Below are 22,366 nucleotides of genomic sequence, written 5' to 3'. Positions count from 1 at the left end.
TGAGTACTTATAATCATACTCAGTGGGCTCATTGCCGAAAACAGTTTTATCACAATTATAGTTATCATGTCATTTTCAAGTGTCCATCGGGGTTTTAACTTTAGAAAGACCCGAGGCACCAAAATATATTCTTTATCAAATATCACGGTCGCGCAACCATTTTTCTCATCGATGTTTACCATATCCTCATTCTACATGACAAGGAATGCGGCCGCAATCCAGGTCACTAGACCGGCCAACCCGTACGCTGACTCTCGGTCTAACATTGGTGTACACTAACCCAAGTAGAGTTTGCGGCTCTACAAGGATCCGAATTCGATTAAATCAATAGTGGCATAGCCACGAGGGATAGGTACGACAAAACAAATCAAGGCATGATAACGCATATTTCATTCTCATCAATATCAGTTTAGGACAATGTCCTTATTTTAAAAGAAAGCCCACCTCGTCGGCTTATCTCGAAAGTATTCTCTTCTCCTCGTTTATCACGCTGAGAGCGCGAAGTATCACCTTTAAATTAGGCGTATCACAAATCAGTTTCAATCATTGATTTCAAAACATGCATGTCTCCCATATTTCCCTTTTTCCCATCGATAAATCTTTTATATCATCATCCAAAATCAAGGTATGATTAGCATATCATTTTTATTCAAATAACAACTCCAATTTCACCATTAAATCGTGTCACGCATGAGTGTTCCACACACACAACACACGCACACGAACCCCACATATGTGCACGCCGACCGAGGCGTGCACACACACACACACGGTCACGCACACACACTCATACATGTATCCCAAAATTCATCCATTTAATTCCCCTTCACTCAATCTAAATGCATGTGGACTCAAGAATACCGATTGATCGGTAGAAGAAGAGGAGATCAAAATTAAAGTACCTTTTTCAAAAGAACGATCGGTAGAAACAAGTTATAGCCTTGTTTCTTCAATAAAATCTTGAACTTCAACTTGGATTCTTCTCAATTGATGAAGAATTCTTGAAGAAAAGTAGAAGAAATCTTGGAGAGAGTGGGGAGAAGTGGGGAACGGTTTTCAAGAGTGGGGCGATTTTTTTGTAGCTAGGGTTTTGATTTTCTCTCCTCTTATTTATAGAGGTTAAGATATACTCCAATAATTAAATAAATCAAGATTTGGAGAAGATTTGGGAGGAATAATGGCGTTGAAACCGTTGAGAATTAGGAGGATTTTGAAATTTGTAGGCTATTTAATTAGCCTATGATTAAATTTGGATATTTTACGGAGTAGAATAAAATATCACGGAGCAAGAAAAATAATATTAATCTCCCCCAATTAAATGGAAAGTGGCGTGAAATTCAATTCCTCAAAAGGGACTTATTATTAATCCTAATTAAATTAGGATATGGTAAGATCTCCTTAGATTTGGCAAGATATGCTAGAATATTCTAGCATATTTATATTTATTCATGGAAGAGAATAAATAAGAGATCAAATAGTATAATAAATAATTTCTCTCTCCCTTCTAGATGAGATTATCGAAAATCTCATGGATATCAAAGGTGGTGTTTTCGAAAATTCCATGATGGAATTAAAGTATAATTGGATTTTGGATTTAATTCGGATAATTATCCCAAACAATAATTAAATCCAAGAAAAATAGGATTCCTTCTCCAATTAAAAAAATAGGAGAGACCGAAAATTCCACATGCTTAAATAATGCTCCTATTTAATTCTCACTCATCCCTTAGGAAAATAATTCACCACAATTATATTTCTCCGCATCAAATATTCACCAATCAAACATTTCTTCACTTTCACTTCATTTTCTCAACGCATTGACCTTTCAACGGCCACGTCATATTTTCCCCATCTTTGACTATTCAATAGCCACGTCAACATTTCAACAAGTTGACTATTCAACTCAATCTAAATTCTCATACGCAATTAGGTCACAAAGACACCATGCAATTAATTACTCATCAAATAATCCACATATCATAGCATTTAAGGCATTTAATGCAAAAATTTTATAACCCGAAAATTAGGGTTTGAAAAAGTGGGGCGTTACAAAACATATCAATACAATTCATTGAATATGCCAACACAATTTAACATTGACATTTTATATGTATTATATTGACATATTATGATAGCAATATTGACATTGAACTGCTACCCAAAAATACAAAAATTCAAGATTTTTTAAAAAAAAATTTACATCGGAATACATGCATGTGAGTTATAGTTCTTATAAAATTATATTTATTTTGATATAAGTTGTGTAAAAAATAATTTAAATTGAGATAGTTATAATCATTTAAAATTTTGGATGTTTTTTGAAAGTTGGTTATAACTAACTTTTGGTCAATTGACATAAATGCACTTAATTGACATTTTATGTCCATTGTATTAATTTTCATAGATGGATGATCTATTGCGTTGATATCATGATCCAATGTCAATCAATTAGTTGTAGTTAGCAATTTAGGGGTGAGTTAGCTATATAAGACACCCCTTTGTATTAAATAGTATATGATGCGTTTATTTTTAGGCTCCCAGGATATTGAATTTTTCTATCAAATGACACTAAAACAATATCGCCCCAATCATTGAATAAAATACTCATTTCTCTTTCATCCACATATACAACCCCCAACTTATTAAAACTTTTACTTCTATCAATGACCCCAACTCAACCCCAATACATATTTTCTTTTTCATATACTTTCAATCAATATAGATTTTATATTTATATAAATATATTAAGAAACTCATATAAAAATTATATAAATTATTTTATAATTCAAATTTATAATAAAAATTATTACACATCCATATATAAGTGAAGTACGACATAATAAAAATATACAAATAAAAGAATACGGTACAATAATAGAAAATAAACAAATCAAACTACAAACTAAAGTGGAAAATAAGAAAGATTACTAAAAAAAATAAACATTACACATTCAACTGTTTATGCCAAATTTTTCCCAAATGTGCTCATCTGATCATCTCGAAAGGCAATATGAGCTTCTCTATTGCGGAGTTAATCTCGATTTATTATATAAGAAAAAAAACTCCCGATCCGTTGAGTAGAGTAGCAAAAAGCTTCAGCATTTCCTTCTTGTGCTCTTGTAGGTGTATCTTCAAAAATCTCAGTAGGATCATAATAATTTTGATATGTATCACGTTCATCGTTTACTAACATATTATGCATGATTATACAAGCAATCATAATTTTTCTCGTCAACATCTTGTCCCAGACAAGGCATGGCCTTCGCAAAAATGCCAAACGCGCTTGTAGGACTCCAAATGCTCTCTCAACATCTTTTTTGATAGACTCTTGAAATTGAGCAAACAACTTATGCTTTTGAGTTTGAGGAGAAGTGATTGACTTCACAAATGCAGTCCATGCAGGGTATATGCCATCAGTAAGATAATATGCCCTATTTTACTTATGACCATTTACTACATAATTAACATATGGTGCTCGACCTTCTAAGACATCATAAAAAACAGGAGACCTGGAGTATATTAATATCATTGCACGAACCTGGAGTTCCAAAGAATGCATGCCATATCCATAAGTAATATGATGCAACAGCTTCCAAAATGATCGTTGGTTTGCCAATTCTCCATGTATATTGTCCAGCCCATGCGTTAGGACAATTCTTCCATTCTCAATGCTTGCAGTCTATACTTCCAATCATGTCTGGAAAACCACGTTGATCTGCAACATATAGAAGTCTAGCGAGATCTTGTTCAATAGGTCTTCTAAGATATGTGGCACCAAAACATGAAATAACACCTTCAACGAAATGTATTAGAGAATCTCTCGTCAACGTTGAACTCATCCGCAAATATTCATCAACGACATCGGATGATGTCCCATACGCCAACACCCGCATAGCTCCGGTACATTTCTGTAACGATGACAAACTTTGTCTCCCTGTAGCATCGCTTCTCTCTTGAAAATACTCATCATTGGCAGTAACAGCTTCTACAATCCGAAGGAATACAGATTTGTGCATGCGAAATCGGCGTTGGAAGACCTCTGGCCCATATGTCGGGTTGGGACTAAAGTAGTCATTGATCAAACGCTCAACGCCAATCTCGTGTTGCCTTTCACAATAGCTTTTTCTAACTGTAGAAGCTTGAGCCCCTACAATTAGATTGTGATTGGTGGATAACATGTTCTCAACAATTATATAGATTTGATGATTTTGTTGAGAAACTCGTTCCTCCCATTGATTGAGTGCTATGATATTTGAATCATCAGAACTTGAATCCGATGAAAGTGATGAGTTTTCACTAGAAGACATTTTTTGGAGGTGGAATGAGTACTTGGTTTTATCTTAAAAAAAAATCCACGAGCTATGTATAAACTAAATATATTTGCATGTGATACTAAACCCCAAGACATGTGAGACACAATTGCAGTAAAGCATGTGACATATCTAATTTTTGCAGGATAATGCATGCGATGACAAAACATTCGATTGACATTGTGATGCATGTGGCATTTCAAAACTTTTGTAATGCAAGTAGCACCAAACTCATATCTACAAATGCATATGATAAAGAACTGATGCTTGTGACCTCTCAATACATTTTGCTGGAATATGCATATGACACCAAAACTCATATCTGCAAATGCATGTGATAAAGTAATGATGTTTGTGACATCTCAAATACTTTTGCAGGAAAATGCATGTGTCACGAAAATCATATCTAAAAAAATGCATGTGATAAAGAAATCATCTTTGTGACATCTCAATTGCTTTTGAGAAGATGCATGTGACCATATCACATAAACTTAATATTACACAAATTTATATTACATAAAGTACAAACAAAGATAACACCAACACACACCAAACTAACATTACATAATTAAAAGCACACCAAAGTAATATTACTTAAACTAATGTCACACCAAACGAATATTACATAACGTATTGTCACACCAAACTCATATCAAACTAAAATCATTCATTTTTTAAACACAATCTCCATTAGTTGATGTTTCATCTCTTCATCTTTCGGGGACAAGTGCTCTTTGTCCAACAACTTAATCAACATTTTTTGGTACATCTTCATAAAGGGCTTTTCCAGATTTTCACGCTCTATCTGCAGTCGAGCCTTCACTAGTTCGTTCTCATTATCTTTAGCTAGCCTTAGTGCATGAAGTTCTGCAGCAACTTGAGCATTAGTAGAATCAGATTATGTTACCTTACTTTTTCCTTTTCTTTTTGCCTTGTCTCTCTGCCTATAGGCCGAGAACTAGTTGAATGTCCGAGTTTCCGGATTTGAAGGGATAGTATACTCGCCAGATTCATAGGTCTTTGTTCTCTTTGAATTGCTACCATCATGTTCATAAACAATATTTTCATTGTCAGGAAATACCAGTGTTGTATCATGAATACTCCACTTTGGATGTTTGCTCATAACTTCATTAAACACTATCAAATCTTGAAATTTGTTGCCACCTCCTACTTGGTAGATGCTATGAGCTTCATTCTCAACATCTTGGTCGCTCATTCCACTCCTCCTTCGCGCGTTTGCTTCTCTGCAAGCAGCCACCCATTTGCTTGCATTTTGGTTAAGGCGTTTCCATCGACTCTTCATAAAATCCACATTTCTTTTTTTAATTTCAGCTGGATTTTCTGCTTGACTTTCGTGATACAATTTTTTTCACACATACCCATAGTGTATCTCCCTTCTGATGTGTACCACGCACACTATCTACGCTGGCATAGACCCAAGAAAACATAAGTGCTAAATCTTATTTCACAACCCAACTTACATTGTTTGAGCTCCTCTTCTTTTTGTTCGCTTGTTGGGCATCTTCGAACAAGTTTTGGGTGACATTGTTTGATGTGGGAATTTCAGTAGATATAGGAATTTGGCTTAGATTTGGAGATAATTCAAAGTTTTGTGAATACTCTGGATTTGAAAATGATTGGGGATTCTGATAAGGTGGTCCAAAATTTGGAAAATTTAGCGGACTTTGATATTCTGATGATTGTTGATAATTTTGGGAATTAAAATAGTTTGGGAAACAAGGGCGATAATTTGGATAATTAGATCCATAAATACAAGAATAAAAGGGCGATAATTTGGATGATTTGGTTGCTTTTGTGAAGAGTTCTACATATTAAGTGGGATATATATAGTAGCAAATAATAAAAAATAATAAATTAAAATGAAAAAATAAAAAATGAAGTAGTTCACGTCATTTTATGGAAGAGTGGTTCGCATGATTTTTTTGGAAGAATAATTCACATGATATTTGAAAATATATATAGAGATAAATGTAATAATCATTGAATAAAATAAATTAATAATTAATAAAACAATCAAAATTTAATGTAGTGCAAAATTTTCGAGATTGAAAATGTGATGTAGAATTATATTGTTATTGTGCAAATTTATTACAACATACATGTACTCCAATAATCAAGTGATAAAATAAATCAATAATAAAAAGTGAAAAAATAAAAATAACAAATATTTCAATATTTATTCAGCCAATAATATTAAGACATGTGGCATGTGTCCCTCACTTTTTCTAGTGGCGACAGGGTGCTCCCGAGAGATGAGGAGCGGTTGCTTTTAATTATTTTAGAATTACTTTTATTTATATTTATTTTGTCTTTTATGTGTGACATTGTGTGGAATGTCACCGGTGGAGGTGGTCTTAGGGCTCATGTAGGCTCTGAATTGAGTATAAACTACTTGTAGTGTAATATCGAAGAAGACTGTGCTTCAAATCCATAATTAATTTTGAATTGAAATGGGAAATTCGGATCACAGATGAATCCATTCATCAGGTCAACTACTCTTAGGACAATATGTGAGCTTTCTCTCCCTCCCCTAGCATGTGTTTGCAATGTTATTTCGGATCATTTGTTGTTTAATTTTCCTGTCCAGATTTTTTCTGAATTTGGATAAAACCAGCTCATTGCTATAGTAGCTAGATTGTGAGTCATACCTTGTGTATCTTATCAAACCATGCAAGAAAAGGTCTTACTTTTAGTGGCGCAGCTTCTTTCATTTGTTCCACACCTATAGGGTTGCAATCATCCCTTACTTGTACTACTAATAAAGCTCCAATTCTTTTCATTATTTAATAATAGTCATAATTACAGTAGATAAATGTAATCAAGTTGCACTATTATCTTAAAATAAATATATATGGAGTAATAAACAGACCAAATTTATAAAACACGCCATTTTCATGTCTTACTCATTAATTATGAAACAAGAGCCTTGTTACTACCTAGGATTCATTACATGAGTAATACTTACTACATTTAAGAATTAATGTCCTCGTGTTTTTAATGGTATGTAAAATAATGAGTTAGTGTTATAATTATTTTTTTAAGGTTATGTAATGTGCTCATGCTCATTAATTATTAATTTTATAAGGTTGTAATGTGCTCGTGTTTTTCATGATAAGTAATGTCCTCACATGCATATCCAAGTAGATAACATATAATTTTCCACTATAAAACACAAGGCAATAAGCCAATAACTTATCAACATATCTAAACCTTTTCAAACAAAACGTGAAAATGGAAACAATCTCTAAACTTGAAATCCTAGCATTATGCTTACTTTCCCTAATCATCTTCAAACTCATCTCCATCAAGAAAAGGTCCACGGCGCCACCTCTTCCGCCGGGTCCGACGGCCTTCCCTTTCGTTGGCAGCCTCCCGCAAATGTTGACAAACAAGCCTGTGTCCCAATGGATACTCAATCTCATGCAACAGCTCAGCACAGAGATCGCTTGCATCAAACTCGGCGGGGTCCACGTCATTTCCGTCACTTCTCCTGAACTCTCTAGAGAGTTCTTGAAGAAGCACGACGCCATCTTCGCATCCCGACCTGACAACCTCGTGGCCCGCCTTGCCACTGACGGGTACCGGGGGCTGATCCTCTCGCCCTCCGGCGATCAGTGGAAGAAAATGAGGAGAGTTATGGCGTCTGAGGTGCTCACCACGAGTGTGTTCAAGCGGCTCCACACGAAGAGATGCGAAGAGGCCGACCACCTCGTGAGATTTGTCTACAACCAGTGGACGAATCCGGACATAAATGGGGTGGTGAACTTGAGAGAAACAACCCAGCATTACTGCGGCAACATGAGCAGGAGAATGGTGTTTGGTGAGAGGTTTTTTGGGCCGGGAATGGATGATGGGGGCCCGGGAATTGAAGAAAGAGAACACGTGGATGGATTGTTCGCGATTCTTTCTTGTCTCTATGCGTTCGGGGTAGCTGATTTTGTACCGTGGTTGGAGTTTTTGGATTTGGATGGACACAAAAGGATTGTGAAGAATGCCCTTAAGAATGTAAGAAAATACCAAGATCCAGCAATCGATAAGAGAGTGAAGATGTGGAATCTAGGGCATAACAGTGAAGAAGATGATATTCTTGATATTCTTATTAACCTCAAGAACCAAGAAAATAAACCCCTTTTGTCCATTCGAGAGATCAAAGCACTCATTTTCGTAAGTATTTGAGTCTCTAGCTACTTAGTTAATTTGTTGCGGAGTCTGTGACTGGACTCCAAAATTCATAGAGAGTATATATAATTTGATTTATGTTGGTTTTGCAGGAAATAATGATTGCAACGGTTGATAATCCATCAAATGCAGCTGAGTGGGCTTTGGCAGAGATGATCAATCAACCAGACCTACTTGCTAAGGCATGTGAAGAATTGGACAGTGTTGTAGGTAAGAATAGGCTAGTCCAAGAATCGGACATACCTAAACTAAATTATGTCAAGGCTTGTTTGAAAGAGTCATTCAGGCTACATCCGTTAGCACCGTTTAATGTCCCTCACATTTCAACCAAAGATACTGTTGTGGGTGGATACACGATCCCAGAGAAGAGCTATGTGATCCTAAGTCGTCCTGGCCTAGGGCGGAACCCTAGGATCTGGGATGAGCCTCTCAAGTTCAAGCCCGAGCGGCACATTCTTGATGAACAAACACAAGTCGTGCTTGCTGATCATGACTTGCGCATTTTGTCATTCAGTACCGGAAGGCGCGGATGCCCCGGCATCGTGCTTGGCTCTACCATGAGCACTATACTTCTTGCTAGACTCATTCAGGGTTTCAGCTGGAGGCCATCTCTCGGTGTGAACAACATTGACTTGGCCGAGTCTAGAGACGACGGTGCGTTAGCTAAGCCCTTGATTGCTCACGCTACTCCTCGATTGGACCCACAAATATATTTTCATCCTATGCAAAACTAATATTGTATTTTTTGTTAAATTGTTGTATTATATTGTATTGTATCATTTTAATCATGAAAGACTGACGTAGTTAATAAGATGCTTTCTTTTCAGTCATTACAGTCAGAAGAATGATGTAAGTTGAGGATGTATGTAATGCGATCGAAATTAGTTTATTGGTTATCAAGAAGCAACTTATAATTAATTTCACTCCCTTCAAAACTGAAGTTGGATATATAGTTGCTAATGAAGCCACTTGTGAAGTAGTTTTCCATTACTCCCGGCCTTACAAATTTTGACTTCCTGAGTGGAGTATTAATAACGGTAAGTTATTTGTTAGTAACATTTAATTTCGATAAAATTGACTTTGAAAGTAAGTGAAGTTACGAGTTTTTAATAACAACTTGAAATTTTCAATAATTTATACTCCGTATACATAGTTAATGTTACAGATATAAAGCAGATCTAGATGCTTTCATCCCTAGTACTTACAACTCCACCTTAAGTTTGTTTCCTAGCGATAACCTTTTTTTTTTAAAAAAAAGATAACACACTCTTTAGCTCAATGAATATTCTATATACAAGTGATATGCAACTATTCTTCTAGGAATATCTATCCTATAAATCGTCCGGCTTTAGTTATTTCATTCTAATCACACTACAAAAAAAAAACAGGGTTTGTCGAGCACCAAGTGCTCGGTATTCGCTTCGTCGGAATTTTTATACGAGCACTTTAGAGTGCTCGGCCATCCGAGCACCCGATTGTGCTCGAAAAATGCCGAGCACATACCCAAGTGCTCGTAATATTCCGAGCACTTACATGATTTTCAGATTTTGGAACATGGCGAGCACATACCCAGATGATTTAATAGGTGATGCGATTGCGTTCGATACCACGACCAATATTTTTTTAATGAAACTAATCGTTCTCATGAAAACTTGAATCAAATAATTGGTTTATAATCCGTATCAACCGTTCGGACCGGCCACGAGCGGGCGGTTTTGTTGCGCTATTGCACGCAGTTTCAACATGGCGATTTTTTTAAAAATAATTTTAATACATTTTTCTATCTTTAAGTATCTCCATTCTCTTCTATACTTGTAGTTTTTGAAATAGTATTGCCATTTTATTCTATATTACACATTTCTGAGCATACTTAAATGTGCTTGCTATTGTGCCGAGCACAAGTAGAAGTGGTCGGTATTTTCCGAGCACGGTTAAAAGTGCTCGCTGGGTTGCCGAGCACAAGTAAAAGTTAATCGTTGGTTTGCCGAGCACAATTAAATATGCTCGGTAGTTTTCCGAGCAAAGGTAAAAGTGCTTGATATTTTTCCGAGCAAAGGTATAAGTGCTCGGTAGTTTCCGAGCACAAGTAAGGTGCTTGGCAAGTGTTGGTCGGGAAACAGTGTTTTTTTGTAGTGTCAAATCAAGAAATTTAATTTATTAAATAATTTATAATTTATTCAGATATTACTTTATTAAGGATCCTGATTAAATTCCAATATTTGAATTTCTTTATCTCTTCTTGAATCGAGAGATTCAATCACTTTGAAACTTATTAAATTGAGAGGTTTTATTTCTCAAAATGAATTATTTCATCGAGAGATTAATTACTTACTCTCTCCGTCCTTGAAAAGTATGAATATTTGATTCAGCAACGGGTTTTAATATATAATTGATAAAATAAAAGATATAAATAAAGGGTAGTGTAAGTAGTGTTAGAAGAGAGTGGCTTCCACATTAGTAATAGTGTATTGTAATGTTATAAATTGTAAATAAAATGGTGTGTAGGAGTAATGTGTTGTTTAACTATAGTACAAAATATGAAAGTTCATAATTTTAATGGATAATTAAATTCAGATTTAATTAAGAAGATTAATTATATTTCAATGATGCAATTTCATTTATTTTGATACAAACTATATTCTAACTAAGCAATTGCATATATGCGAAATAAGAAAGAACTAAATAAATAAGAAATGAAAATTTTAAGGGAACATTATTAGATTATCCACATCCATGCTATTGCCAAAGAACATGGATGTTGGCCCGGACCCACCTTCATTCATTTTTAACTCCCTGCTCTTCTGCAAGAGCACAACACTCTCATCCATATTCTTCCGCAAGAGCATGCTCAAGGGTCCCACCATTCTATTATTCAATTTAAATACTTCAATTACTAAAAACATTTTAAAATGCATTAAAAATACCCGAAATACGATTATAAATTACTAAAAAAATAAAAATTACATAATTAAAATCCTAAAAATTAATAATTACATAATTAAATTCATAAAATTAGAAAAAACCCACTACTCGTGGCCGAATTTTGCCCAAATGTGTTGGATTAGGTCTTCTTATAGCTCAATGTGGGTTTTGGTATCGCGAATTGTGTCTTCTTTCGATCCTCTCGCGCACCGTCGTATGCACACCTCGGCGTGGGGGAGACCTTGCGGTTGAGCTTCCGGCTTCATCCTCATCGGAAAAGTTAGCCGCCCTCAGTCCTTCGTTAACTATAATCATGTTTTCAAAGATAATACACGTGTACATGATGTCGGCAATATTCTTTGTGTACCACATCCAAATCAGGGTCTTCACAATGTTGAATCGGGCTTAAAGGACCCCGAAAGCTCTTTCGATGTCTTTCCGAGCAGCCTCTTGACGCTGCGCATAAAGAATCTGTTTAAGGTCTTGCGGCATGTTGAGCGTCTTTGCAAAAGTCGGCCACCTTGGGTAGATACCATCGGCGAGATAGTGTACCCCATGTGGTATGGATTTCCGTTGATGGTGAAGTCGATCACCGGTGCTACACCATTCAAAACAACATTGAAGAGGGGTGAAAAATAGAGCACGTTCAAGTCGTTGTTGGATCCGGCCACACCGAAATATGCATGTCAAATCCATAGGCGATAGTCGGCGACCGCTTCAAGGATAAGCGTTGGGCCATCGCCTTTGTGGCCGCTTAAGTGTTGCCCCCTCCAAGCATTCGGACAATTCTTCCACCTCCAATGCATGCAGTCAATGCTGCCAAGCATACTGGGAAATCCGTGAACTGTTTCGTGAAGATGAAGCAACCGTTGACAATTTTTGGTGGTGGGTGCCCGAAAGAATCCTCACTAAGGAACGTCGGCGCAAAAATTTTTGTGGCATAAGATTCCATTTGACCTACCCACATGCAAATACTCGTCGAACATATCAGCCGTTTTCCCGGTAGCAAGTTGTCGGAGGGCACAAGTACACTTCTGCAACGCCGAGAGACTTTGTCGACCGGTTGTGTCCGTACGTAATTGGAAGTATTCAACACGGCGGACAATGCGTTGACAATATGCATAAACAAGCATTTTTGACATGCGGAAATGGCTCCGGGAGTAATCTGTCGGAAACCGCGGCTCATCGGAAAAATAGTCGTCAACTAGCTTTTCGTGGGCTCCCTACCGGTCACGAGGGATGTAGCGGCGATTTGATCTCGTTGGTCGAGGAGGAGAGGCGGGGGCAGCGGCGGTGACATAGGCTTCAAAGATGACACGATATTGTTGATAGTATTCTTGTTATTCGTGCTCCACTCCGGGAGTTGGTACTCTAACTCCTCTTTTTCTTCGTCGCTACTCGTGCCTAGGTCGGACAGTGCCGTTGACAGGCCAAAACGAGTGGTAACGAGTATTGTTCCTCGGGGAAGTATCCTTGGTCTCCACTGGCCAGGAGCCGAGCCACTTCTCATAAACTGAAAACAAAAAGAAAAGAAAAATTATAAACAGTATGTACACCAAAAAGATCACACACAATAACAGGTATGAACGCCATCCATCCCCGACAACGGCGCCATTGTGACGGTCAGGTTTGTTCCCCCTTTTTGGTTTTCGTATGTGAATTGGAGTGTATCCAACTGATCAGGAAGAGATTCCCGACCTAGCTGAGTCGTTGGTACGATAACCGGGACCTGGCTTCAAACAAATTTCCTCAACCCACTTCTACTGATTAGTATAGTGGAGGTAAGGGTCGAATCCCACGAGGATGGACACGTTTTGATAACTGCGGTGACTTTCCTGGGTGTTTTGGTTAGCTACCACGCTTGGGTTGAGATTTTACCTAGACAGGAAATAAAGGTGGTACTCTACTGACTAGTAGGCGGGAAAATAACAGACATGTGGGAGTGTTCGTGAAAATAGGGGACAAGGTGTATCAGAGACATATGGAAAGTGGACAGTTACTAAAAGAGGAAATTTAGACTACAAGGTATATCTGTTGGCTGGGGCTCTCTGACAGGTCTGGATAGTACATCTGAAAAGTAGGGAACAAAAGCAAAAGTAACTTAAAAGTAAAAGTGGTCCAATAAAGTTGATTTTTACGTTTTCTTCTTCACCAAGTATTAACAGAATTCAGATAAACACAAACACCATAACTGAACTTCAGATTCACAAATTCAAACTCAAGATCCATCGATTAAAATGCTTAAACTTAAATTAAACGGTAAACTGCAACTTTTACTTCTACTGACTGACATGCAAGGTGGTAATCACGGCGCAGAAAAGAAACTCATGCACGAAAACTTGACTAAACATAGCTACAACTTCAAATCAACAACTCCCGATAAGAAAACACTTAGAAATTGAAAGCAATAACTAAATCTAACTTTCCTAGGCAGAATGAAGCAAACTCGAACCAAAGTGACATGCGAAATAGAAACTTCATAATGTAAATGTTGGAAAATAACAAAGTACTTCAAAAGAGCAACAACGATGAGTGTTTGCAAATAACTTAAATGATGAAAACAAGTAAACTTTAAACTAAGAAAGCGATTAAGATTGTTTGTGCCACTCCGGGCGATGATACTACTACACTGCTACGATAACTGGCTGGAACGGCGGACTGATGACTTCTCCGGCAAACTCTTGGACGTCAAGTGACCATGGCTATGGCGAGGAACGAGAGGTGGGATAATGCTGAAGGATTGATCTTCTAGAGAGAATTCTACTTAGTGTGATTGTCCGATCTGAGAACTCTCTCTCTCTCTCCAAGTGGCTTCTTTTATAGGGGAGGCTTGCCCTTGCTTTTAGGGTAGACTTCTCCCGCATTTTGACCTTTTTGCCCCCTTATTTTAACACAAGTTATACCCGCAAGTGTACGGGGCTAGTGTAGCAATTAGCAAGCAAGAGTATCGTATCCCACAGAGACAAATTTGTATCAACTTAACTACCACGAACAAACGTTGACTACTATCTAGAGAATCGGGAAAGGTTTGGTTTTTTTCTAACACTGATAAAAGCATATAATAAACAAGTAAACAGGTAGAAGCAAGTAAACACAGAGTGAAAACATAATATGGAGAAAATTGTAGAACTCGAGGATTCAATGCACAATTCCAAGCTCTTATCCAATCAAATTGCCTTACCTTTTGGTGTCTCTAGAATTACTAAGTCGAACACAATTTTAGATTAAACCCTCTCCCGAGGTGAGAAACCTGCAGATTAGGTGCTAGGATTGAAGTCCCCTTCTAATCCTAAAACCCCCAACTCCCAAGAGTTCGATTAGGTCAAAGACCTCACTCAAAACCTCAACCCTCCCAAGTTTTATTGCATTAAGGTATGAATTATTCTTATTTCCAGATTAATTATTTCATCTCCCGATTAATCTAATTAATCCTACACAATCAAATGGTGATCAAGCAATTGAAAGGAGTAAACCCAAGAATAATCAAATAACTACTAGAGCAAGGTAAGAACAAAATTAATTGGATAAAAACTATGAAATTAGTGCATCATCGCCAAGAATTCTACAAGATATGTTTAGCTACTCATGTTCTTCACAAAAACCATGTTTGAAACAAAGAATTCAATTGAAGACATAAGAGATGGATACTAAGAACTCATGTGGAATGAATATAGGAGTGAAGCCTTCAATCTTCCAATCTAGAGTCTTCAATCTTCAATTCTCTCTCTCAAAATGTTCTTGGAGGTGTGTGTGAGTGATGGAGGCGGTAGGTGTAGAATGCCCCTCGCAGAATGCAACCCTAGCCTTTTTCTCTGATTTCCTCGTCAAAAATCGCGTTTTCAGCTAAAGACGCGTCAAACTGAAGTACCCGGCCGGGTGGCATTTCTCGACCCCTTCCGGACTCTTGAATGCTTATTTCATCATACCTGGCCGGGTGGAATTTATAGGGGTGAAATTCACTCGGCTGGGTGTAGCCTTTTAAGGCTCTGCTGACTCCTATGCACAAACGGCCTGATTTTTGCCTCTTTTTCATTTATTTTTCCTAGAACACTCAACAAGCACATGAAACTCCAAAAGATAGAATAATTGGCTGAAAAGACGCGTCGAACTGAAGTATCTGGCCAGGTAGAATTAATGAGATGGAAATCCACCCGGTCGGGTGGCATTTTTCGAGCCCTTCCCATTGAAATAATGAATTTCGTCTAGAGTCATTTTTAGTATGTTACATAAGCAATTGCATATATGTGAAATAAGAAAGAACTAAATAAAAAAGAAATGAAAATTTTAAGGAAACATAATTAACACTCAATGTGTTGTGGATTAGATATTGCATGGCGTAAAAACTTCAAGCTTTGTACACAATGAGGGTGTTCTCACTACAACACAAAAAAAATGAATAATGACACTTTTTAATGCTATTAATGACGCTAATTTGTGTATCTAATTATATCACTTTTGAATTGAAGTTTATCTCTACTTAAGAATACAATCATTTTGTAGCAATGCTTTTCTAGGTTTTCCATTTCTATTTGTGGTGTTTGAATTGATGGTATGTTATCTATAGTCCTTAATATCACATGTTTGATTTGTAATTTAAAGCAACACTATAGGAAATTCCAAAACTATCCTCTAACTTTTCCTATATTTCCAAGGCTGAGGGCTATATTAGTAAATTCCAAGTAATTTAAGATTGAAATAGTGTTGCACATATTATTATTACTAAATTTTTCATGATAATAAAATAGTCATTTAAGCCTTAATTCAACGGGCTCTTGCCCATTGAACTGGCCGCACAGAAAATTTAACCAACAAATCAAATATCATATTGGACCATTAAATGCACTCTAAATGTCCCTATTTACCAATTCAAACATACTCTTAATTGAGTGTCCTCATTGTTAGTGTCCCAACTAAAATTAGGGGACACAAATAGAAGCGTCCTAAAAAAGCAAAAGAGTAAGATAATTTGCTCTCAATTTAGGGACACTTTCTTTTGCGTTCTAAATTATGGTTATTTTTAAAAATTTCCAAACGCTAGTAATTGCGTATCAATTTTTGTTACCCTAAAAGATAAGTTTTTTGTTGTGTCAGTTTGCAAGATTATATCACATTATTAAATATTTATTATGTTTAATTCATGAAATTAAATCTCATGAGTTAATCCCAGATGAATAGTCATGTGATAATTAGTTATAGTCAACCCCCTCCTACTAAATAATCTCACAACTTAATTTTAAATACTATGTTATCTAGGAAATCGAACACCATAAATAAGAACTATTTAATTGAACCTAAAACTATCGACTTTGTATTAAATATATGATGCGTTTAGTTTTAGGCTCCCAGAATCTTGAATTTTTCTATCAAATGACACTAAAACAATATCGCTTTGTGCTAAAAAATACTTAAAAAAATGACAACCAACGTTATGATTTGGGGCCAAAACATGGAAACCCAATATATCTTTATGCAAAATCAATAATATGAGGTTTAAGTATATCATTCTTGTAGTTTGTGACATGTTTGTGTAGAAAATATACGTTGTTTAGGGCTCATGTAGGCTCTGAATTAAGGATAAACTACTTGTAGTGTAATATCGAAGAAGACTATATAGGCCTCAAATCCATAATTAATTTAAATTCAAATCACAGATCATCCTTCTCTTCTTTCTCTCCCTGTTCCCTTAGCTTGTGTTTGCAATGTTATTTCCGATCATTGGTTGTTTAATTTGCCGGTCCAGATTTTGCTGAATTTGGATAAAACCAGCTCATTGCTTCTACTAGCTGATTCTGTTACGCTTTGGTGCTAAATTGTGTGTCGTAACTTGTACTATATTTCTTATCAAACCATGCAAGAATAGATCTTACTTTTAGTCATCGATGCAGCTTCTTTCATTTGTCCCACACCTATAGGGTTGCAATCATTCCTTACTTGTACTAATAAAGCTCCAATTCTATTCATTATTTTATAGTAGTCATAGTTACAGTAGATAAATGCATATCAAGTTGCACTATTATCTTAAAATAAATATATATGGAGTAATAAACTGCCCAAATTTATAAAACACGCTATTTTCATGTCTTACTCATTACGAAATTGTTACTACCTAGGATTCATTACCTAAGTAAACATTTAAGAATTAATGTGCTCGTGTTTTTCATGATAAGTAATGCCCTAACATGCATATCCAAGTAGACAACATATAAGTTTCCACTATAAAACACAAGGCAATAAGCCAATAACTTATCAACATATCTAAACCTTTTCAAACAAAACGTGAAAATGGAAACAATCTCTAAACTTGAAATCCTAGCATTATGCTTACTTTCCCTAATCATCTTCAAACTCATCTCCATCAAGAAAAGGTCCACGGCGCCACCTCTTCCGCCGGGTCCGACGGCCTTCCCTTTCGTTGGCAGCCTCCCGCAAATGTTGACAAACAAGCCTGTGTCCCAATGGATACTCAATCTCATGCAACAGCTCAGCACAGAGATCGCTTGCATCAAACTCGGCGGGGTCCACGTCATTTCCGTCACTTCTCCTGAACTCTCTAGAGAGTTCTTGAAGAAGCACGACGCCATCTTCGCATCCCGACCTGACAACCTCGTGGCCCGCCTTGCCACTGACGGGTACCGGGGGCTGATCCTCTCGCCCTCCGGCGATCAGTGGAAGAAAATGAGGAGAGTTATGGCGTCTGAGGTGCTCACCACGAGTGTGTTCAAGCGGCTCCACACGAAGAGATGCGAAGAGGCCGACCACCTCGTGAGATTTGTCTACAACCAGTGGACGAATCCGGACATAAATGGGGTGGTGAACTTGAGAGAAACAACCCAGCATTACTGCGGCAACATGAGCAGGAGAATGGTGTTTGGTGAGAGGTTTTTTGGGCCGGGAATGGATGATGGGGGCCCGGGAATTGAAGAAAGAGAACACGTGGATGGATTGTTCGCGATTCTTTCTTGTCTCTATGCGTTCGGGGTAGCTGATTTTGTACCGTGGTTGGAGTTTTTGGATTTGGATGGACACAAAAGGATTGTGAAGAATGCCCTTAAGAATGTAAGAAAATACCAAGATCCAGCAATCGATAAGAGAGTGAAGATGTGGAATCTAGGGCATAACAGTGAAGAAGATGATATTCTTGATATTCTTATTAACCTCAAGAACCAAGAAAATAAACCCCTTTTGTCCATTCGAGAGATCAAAGCACTCATTTTCGTAAGTATTTGAGTCTCTAGCTACTTAGTTAATTTGTTGCGGAGTCTGTGACTGGACTCCAAAATTCATAGAGAGTATATATAATTTGATTTATGTTGGTTTTGCAGGAAATAATGATTGCAACGGTTGATAATCCATCAAATGCAGCTGAGTGGGCTTTGGCAGAGATGATCAATCAACCAGACCTACTTGCTAAGGCATGTGAAGAATTGGACAGTGTTGTAGGTAAGAATAGGCTAGTCCAAGAATCGGACATACCTAAACTAAATTATGTCAAGGCTTGTTTGAAAGAGTCATTCAGGCTACATCCGTTAGCACCGTTTAATGTCCCTCACATTTCAACCAAAGATACTGTTGTGGGTGGATACACGATCCCAGAGAAGAGCTATGTGATCCTAAGTCGTCCTGGCCTAGGGCGGAACCCTAGGATCTGGGATGAGCCTCTCAAGTTCAAGCCCGAGCGGCACATTCTTGATGAACAAACACAAGTCGTGCTTGCTGATCACGACTTGCGAATTTTGTCATTCAGTACCGGAAGGCGCGGATGCCCCGGCATCGTGCTTGGTTCTACCATGAGCACTATACTTCTTGCTAGGCTCATTCAGGGTTTTAGCTGGAGGCCACCTCTCGGTACGAACAACATTGACTTGGCCGAGTCTAGAGATGACGGTGCATTAGCTAAGCCATTGATTGCTCACGCAACCCCTCGATTGGACCCACAAATATATTTTCAACCTATGCAAAATTAATATTGTATTTTTTGTTATATGGTATTCTATTGTATTGTATAATTGTAATAACGAAGAATGATGTACTAGTTAATAAGATGCTTTCTTTTCAGCCAATACAATCACGAAGAATAATGTAAGTTGTGGATGTATGTATTATCACTACGATCAAAATTAGTTTATTGGATATCAAAGAAGCAACAAATTAATGATTTTACTCTCTTCAACTGAAATTGGATATATTGTTGCTAATGAAGCCACTTGTGAAGCAGTTTTCTACTAATACCTTACAAACTTTGACTTCCTAAGTAATCTACTAATCACAATAAGTTATGTGTTAGTATTCGGCCATTGTGGAGACATTACTTTCAGAATACTCAAGCTCGAAATCTAATGATCGAGATCTTGCTGTTGAGGCTAGGGATATGTTGCATATGATATTAAATGAGGCAAATAACTAAACAAGCACTTTTGGGTTTGCTTTCGTTTTCAATAAAAGAGTGTTTTGAAGTATTACCTTAAAATAATTAAGTTAGTAATCCTACCTTCTTGACTTGGTCGAGGCCTAACAACTTAGAGCCACATCAGTTGCTCCATTTTTTTTTAAAAAATAGCTTTGATGCACATTTAGGACGGACCAAGGAATGATGTGTTGCTTGTTTTTGCTAACAAAAAAGATGAAATCAATATTTTCAATAATTTATACTTGTATTCATATAGTCCTAGATGCTTCCATCCCTACTTACAACTTCGCCATAAGTTTGTTTCCTACTCCCTCCGTTCTATAGTAATGGAGGTGTTTCTTTTCGGCACGGAGATTAAGAAAAATTGTGTTAGGTAAGTTAAGTAAAGAGAGAGTAAAGTGGAAAATGAAAAAAGGTAGAGATATGAAGAGAGAATAAAATAAGAGAGAGTAAAGTAGGTGTGGAAAAATGTATTGACTTTTACTAAAAAGGGAAATGACTCTATTATTATGGAACGTACCAAAATAGCAAAATGACTCTATTACTATTGAACGGAGGGAGTATTATTTAGTTCTTTAATTCATTCTAACTAAATCAGCAGATATAGTTTATTGAAAATTTATTCTGAGATGGAGTACTTAATTAAGGATCCTCACTGAATTCCAATATTTAAATTTCTTTTTCTCTTCTAGAATAGTGAGATTCAAATCACTTTGAGTCTTTGAGACTAATTAAATTGGTGGTTTGATTTCTCAAAATTAATTAATCATAAGATTAGATAGATTTAGTTAAGAAGATTAATATCGAAGAGGACTAGGCCTTCAATCCTCTATTAATTTAAACTAAAAATGGATATTCAGATCAGGTCAGAGACCCTTAGGACAACGTGCTTCTCTTGTTTTCGAATCATTTAACTTTTATTTCTTGATCACCAATTTGTGAGCTTTCTCTCCCCTCCTATCCTGTGTTTGCATGTTACGATATCGATTGGTTGTTTCCAGATTTTGCAGAATTTGGATAAAACCTCATTGCTGCTACTTGTTTATTCTGTCAATTGTCATACCGTTTTCCGTGGCTTGCTTGTAGAGAGAAAATGGGGGTGTCTTTCACGAAGCTTTTCAGCCGACTGTATCTGTATGCCAAAAAGGAGTTGCGGATTGTTATGGTAGGTCTTGATGATGTTGGTAAGACCACTATACTGTACAAGCTGAAGCTGGGAGAAATAGTTACAACCATTCCTACAATTGGTATCATTCTTTACTATTTCTTGCTAAATGGCTTGTCTGTTTTTGAGTTTTTAGAGCTTATAAGCTTACTAAAATAAGCTTAGCCAATCACTCTCTCATATTGAATTTATTTTTATCATCTCCAGGATTCAATGTCGAGACAGTTGAATATAAGAACATTAGGTTCACTGTTTGGGATATTGGGGGTCATCAAAGGTATCAGGTATAGTTTATTTTCTTTGATTCTATTTTCTGTTTCAACATCTGCTTCACTTGGCTTATACCATATTCGATACTACTCATATTACTAGATTCAATAGTTTCAAAGTGTTGATTATAAATAGCCTAAGGGTCTTTTGATGCATTTGCTATCTTTGATGGTCTGAAAGAGTGTTGTGTTAAGTCTTTTGTATCCATACATAATCGAAGAATGGAATGATTCTTCTAATGTCTCGGGTATCTCAGTGGCTGAGAAATTAAGTAAAACGTCTGCTATGAATTCGTTTCTGCTTGCTCTACCTTTCATAGTTGTAGCTATGTTTCATGCTCTCTTGATTATAGTATACTTTTCAAACTGCTGCTAATCCTTTAAATTCTGTTATTATCTGCCCTACAGATTCAGCCATTGTGGAGACATTACTTTCAGAATACTCAAGGTGTAATCTTTGTAGTTGATAGTAATGATCGAGATCGTATTGTTGAGGCTAGGGATATAATGCATATGATGTTAAACGAGGTAAACATACACACTTTTGGTTTGCTTCCTTTCTATAAAATGTACCGGTGACCTTGTCTAGTTTATACTTAAAGTCACATAAAAAAAATAGTTTTTTGATGGCCATGTAGGACGACCTAAGGAATGCTGTGTTGCTTGTTTTTGCTAACAAAAATGATCTTCAAAACGCTATGAGTGTTGCTGAGATAACTGACAAGCTAGGACTTCACTCTCTCCAGCAACGCCAATGGTATACTCTCTGTGCTTAGCAGATTATGCTGTTATTTTATATGGAAGACGCCGTGCATATGGGATCTACTGCGTCAAATATTGAAGGTTCTTCTTGGCATGTATTGCAGGCCATCCTGAGTACATGTTCCACTTCCGGGGAAGGGCTATATGAGGGGCTGGATTGGCTCTCGGACATCTTTGCTGATAAGGTTTGTGTCTTTGTAGTATTTCCCAACAAGTGTTATTTCAAGTTCTTGATTTCTTTCATTTTGGCGACTAACAGGCTTAAGAAACAAAGATGATGGGTGGTTTTGTTAAATGGAACAGACAACATATTTAGAGAAGAAAGCAATGG

General features: G+C 36.8%; 3 protein-coding genes and 1 pseudogene across 3 annotated transcripts; 3 read left to right on the top strand and 1 right to left on the bottom strand.

The window, feature by feature from the left end:
* Positions 1-3,031: 3,031 nt before the first annotated feature.
* Positions 3,032-4,307, bottom strand: LOC125220467 (annotated as a pseudogene).
* Positions 4,308-7,559: 3,252 nt separating this feature from the next.
* Positions 7,560-9,374, top strand: LOC125217631 (tyrosine N-monooxygenase-like). The gene is made up of 2 exons (XM_048119153.1): positions 7,560-8,495; positions 8,603-9,374. The coding sequence occupies exons 1-2, from the start codon at positions 7,563-7,565 to the stop codon at positions 9,242-9,244; spliced, it is 1,575 nt and encodes a 524-aa protein (XP_047975110.1). The 5' UTR covers positions 7,560-7,562; the 3' UTR covers positions 9,245-9,374.
* An 8,337-nt stretch (positions 9,375-17,711) lies between these two features.
* LOC125218003 (tyrosine N-monooxygenase-like) lies at positions 17,712-19,482 on the top strand. Its single transcript, XM_048119593.1, has 2 exons — positions 17,712-18,647; positions 18,755-19,482. Exons 1-2 carry the CDS (start codon positions 17,715-17,717, stop codon positions 19,394-19,396), a joined length of 1,575 nt encoding a protein of 524 aa, XP_047975550.1. The 5' UTR covers positions 17,712-17,714; the 3' UTR covers positions 19,397-19,482.
* A 1,450-nt stretch (positions 19,483-20,932) lies between these two features.
* LOC125218004 (ADP-ribosylation factor-like) lies at positions 20,933-22,049 on the top strand. The gene is made up of 4 exons (XM_048119594.1): positions 20,933-21,086; positions 21,212-21,288; positions 21,688-21,801; positions 21,912-22,049. Exons 1-4 carry the CDS (start codon positions 20,933-20,935, stop codon positions 22,047-22,049), a joined length of 483 nt encoding a protein of 160 aa, XP_047975551.1.
* Positions 22,050-22,366: the final 317 nt, after the last annotated feature.

This window comes from Salvia hispanica, chromosome 4 (genome assembly GCF_023119035.1).
Source record: "Salvia hispanica cultivar TCC Black 2014 chromosome 4, UniMelb_Shisp_WGS_1.0, whole genome shotgun sequence".
Classification (NCBI taxonomy): domain Eukaryota; kingdom Viridiplantae; phylum Streptophyta; class Magnoliopsida; order Lamiales; family Lamiaceae; genus Salvia; species Salvia hispanica.
This window is presented reverse-complemented; position numbering and strand designations above follow the sequence as displayed.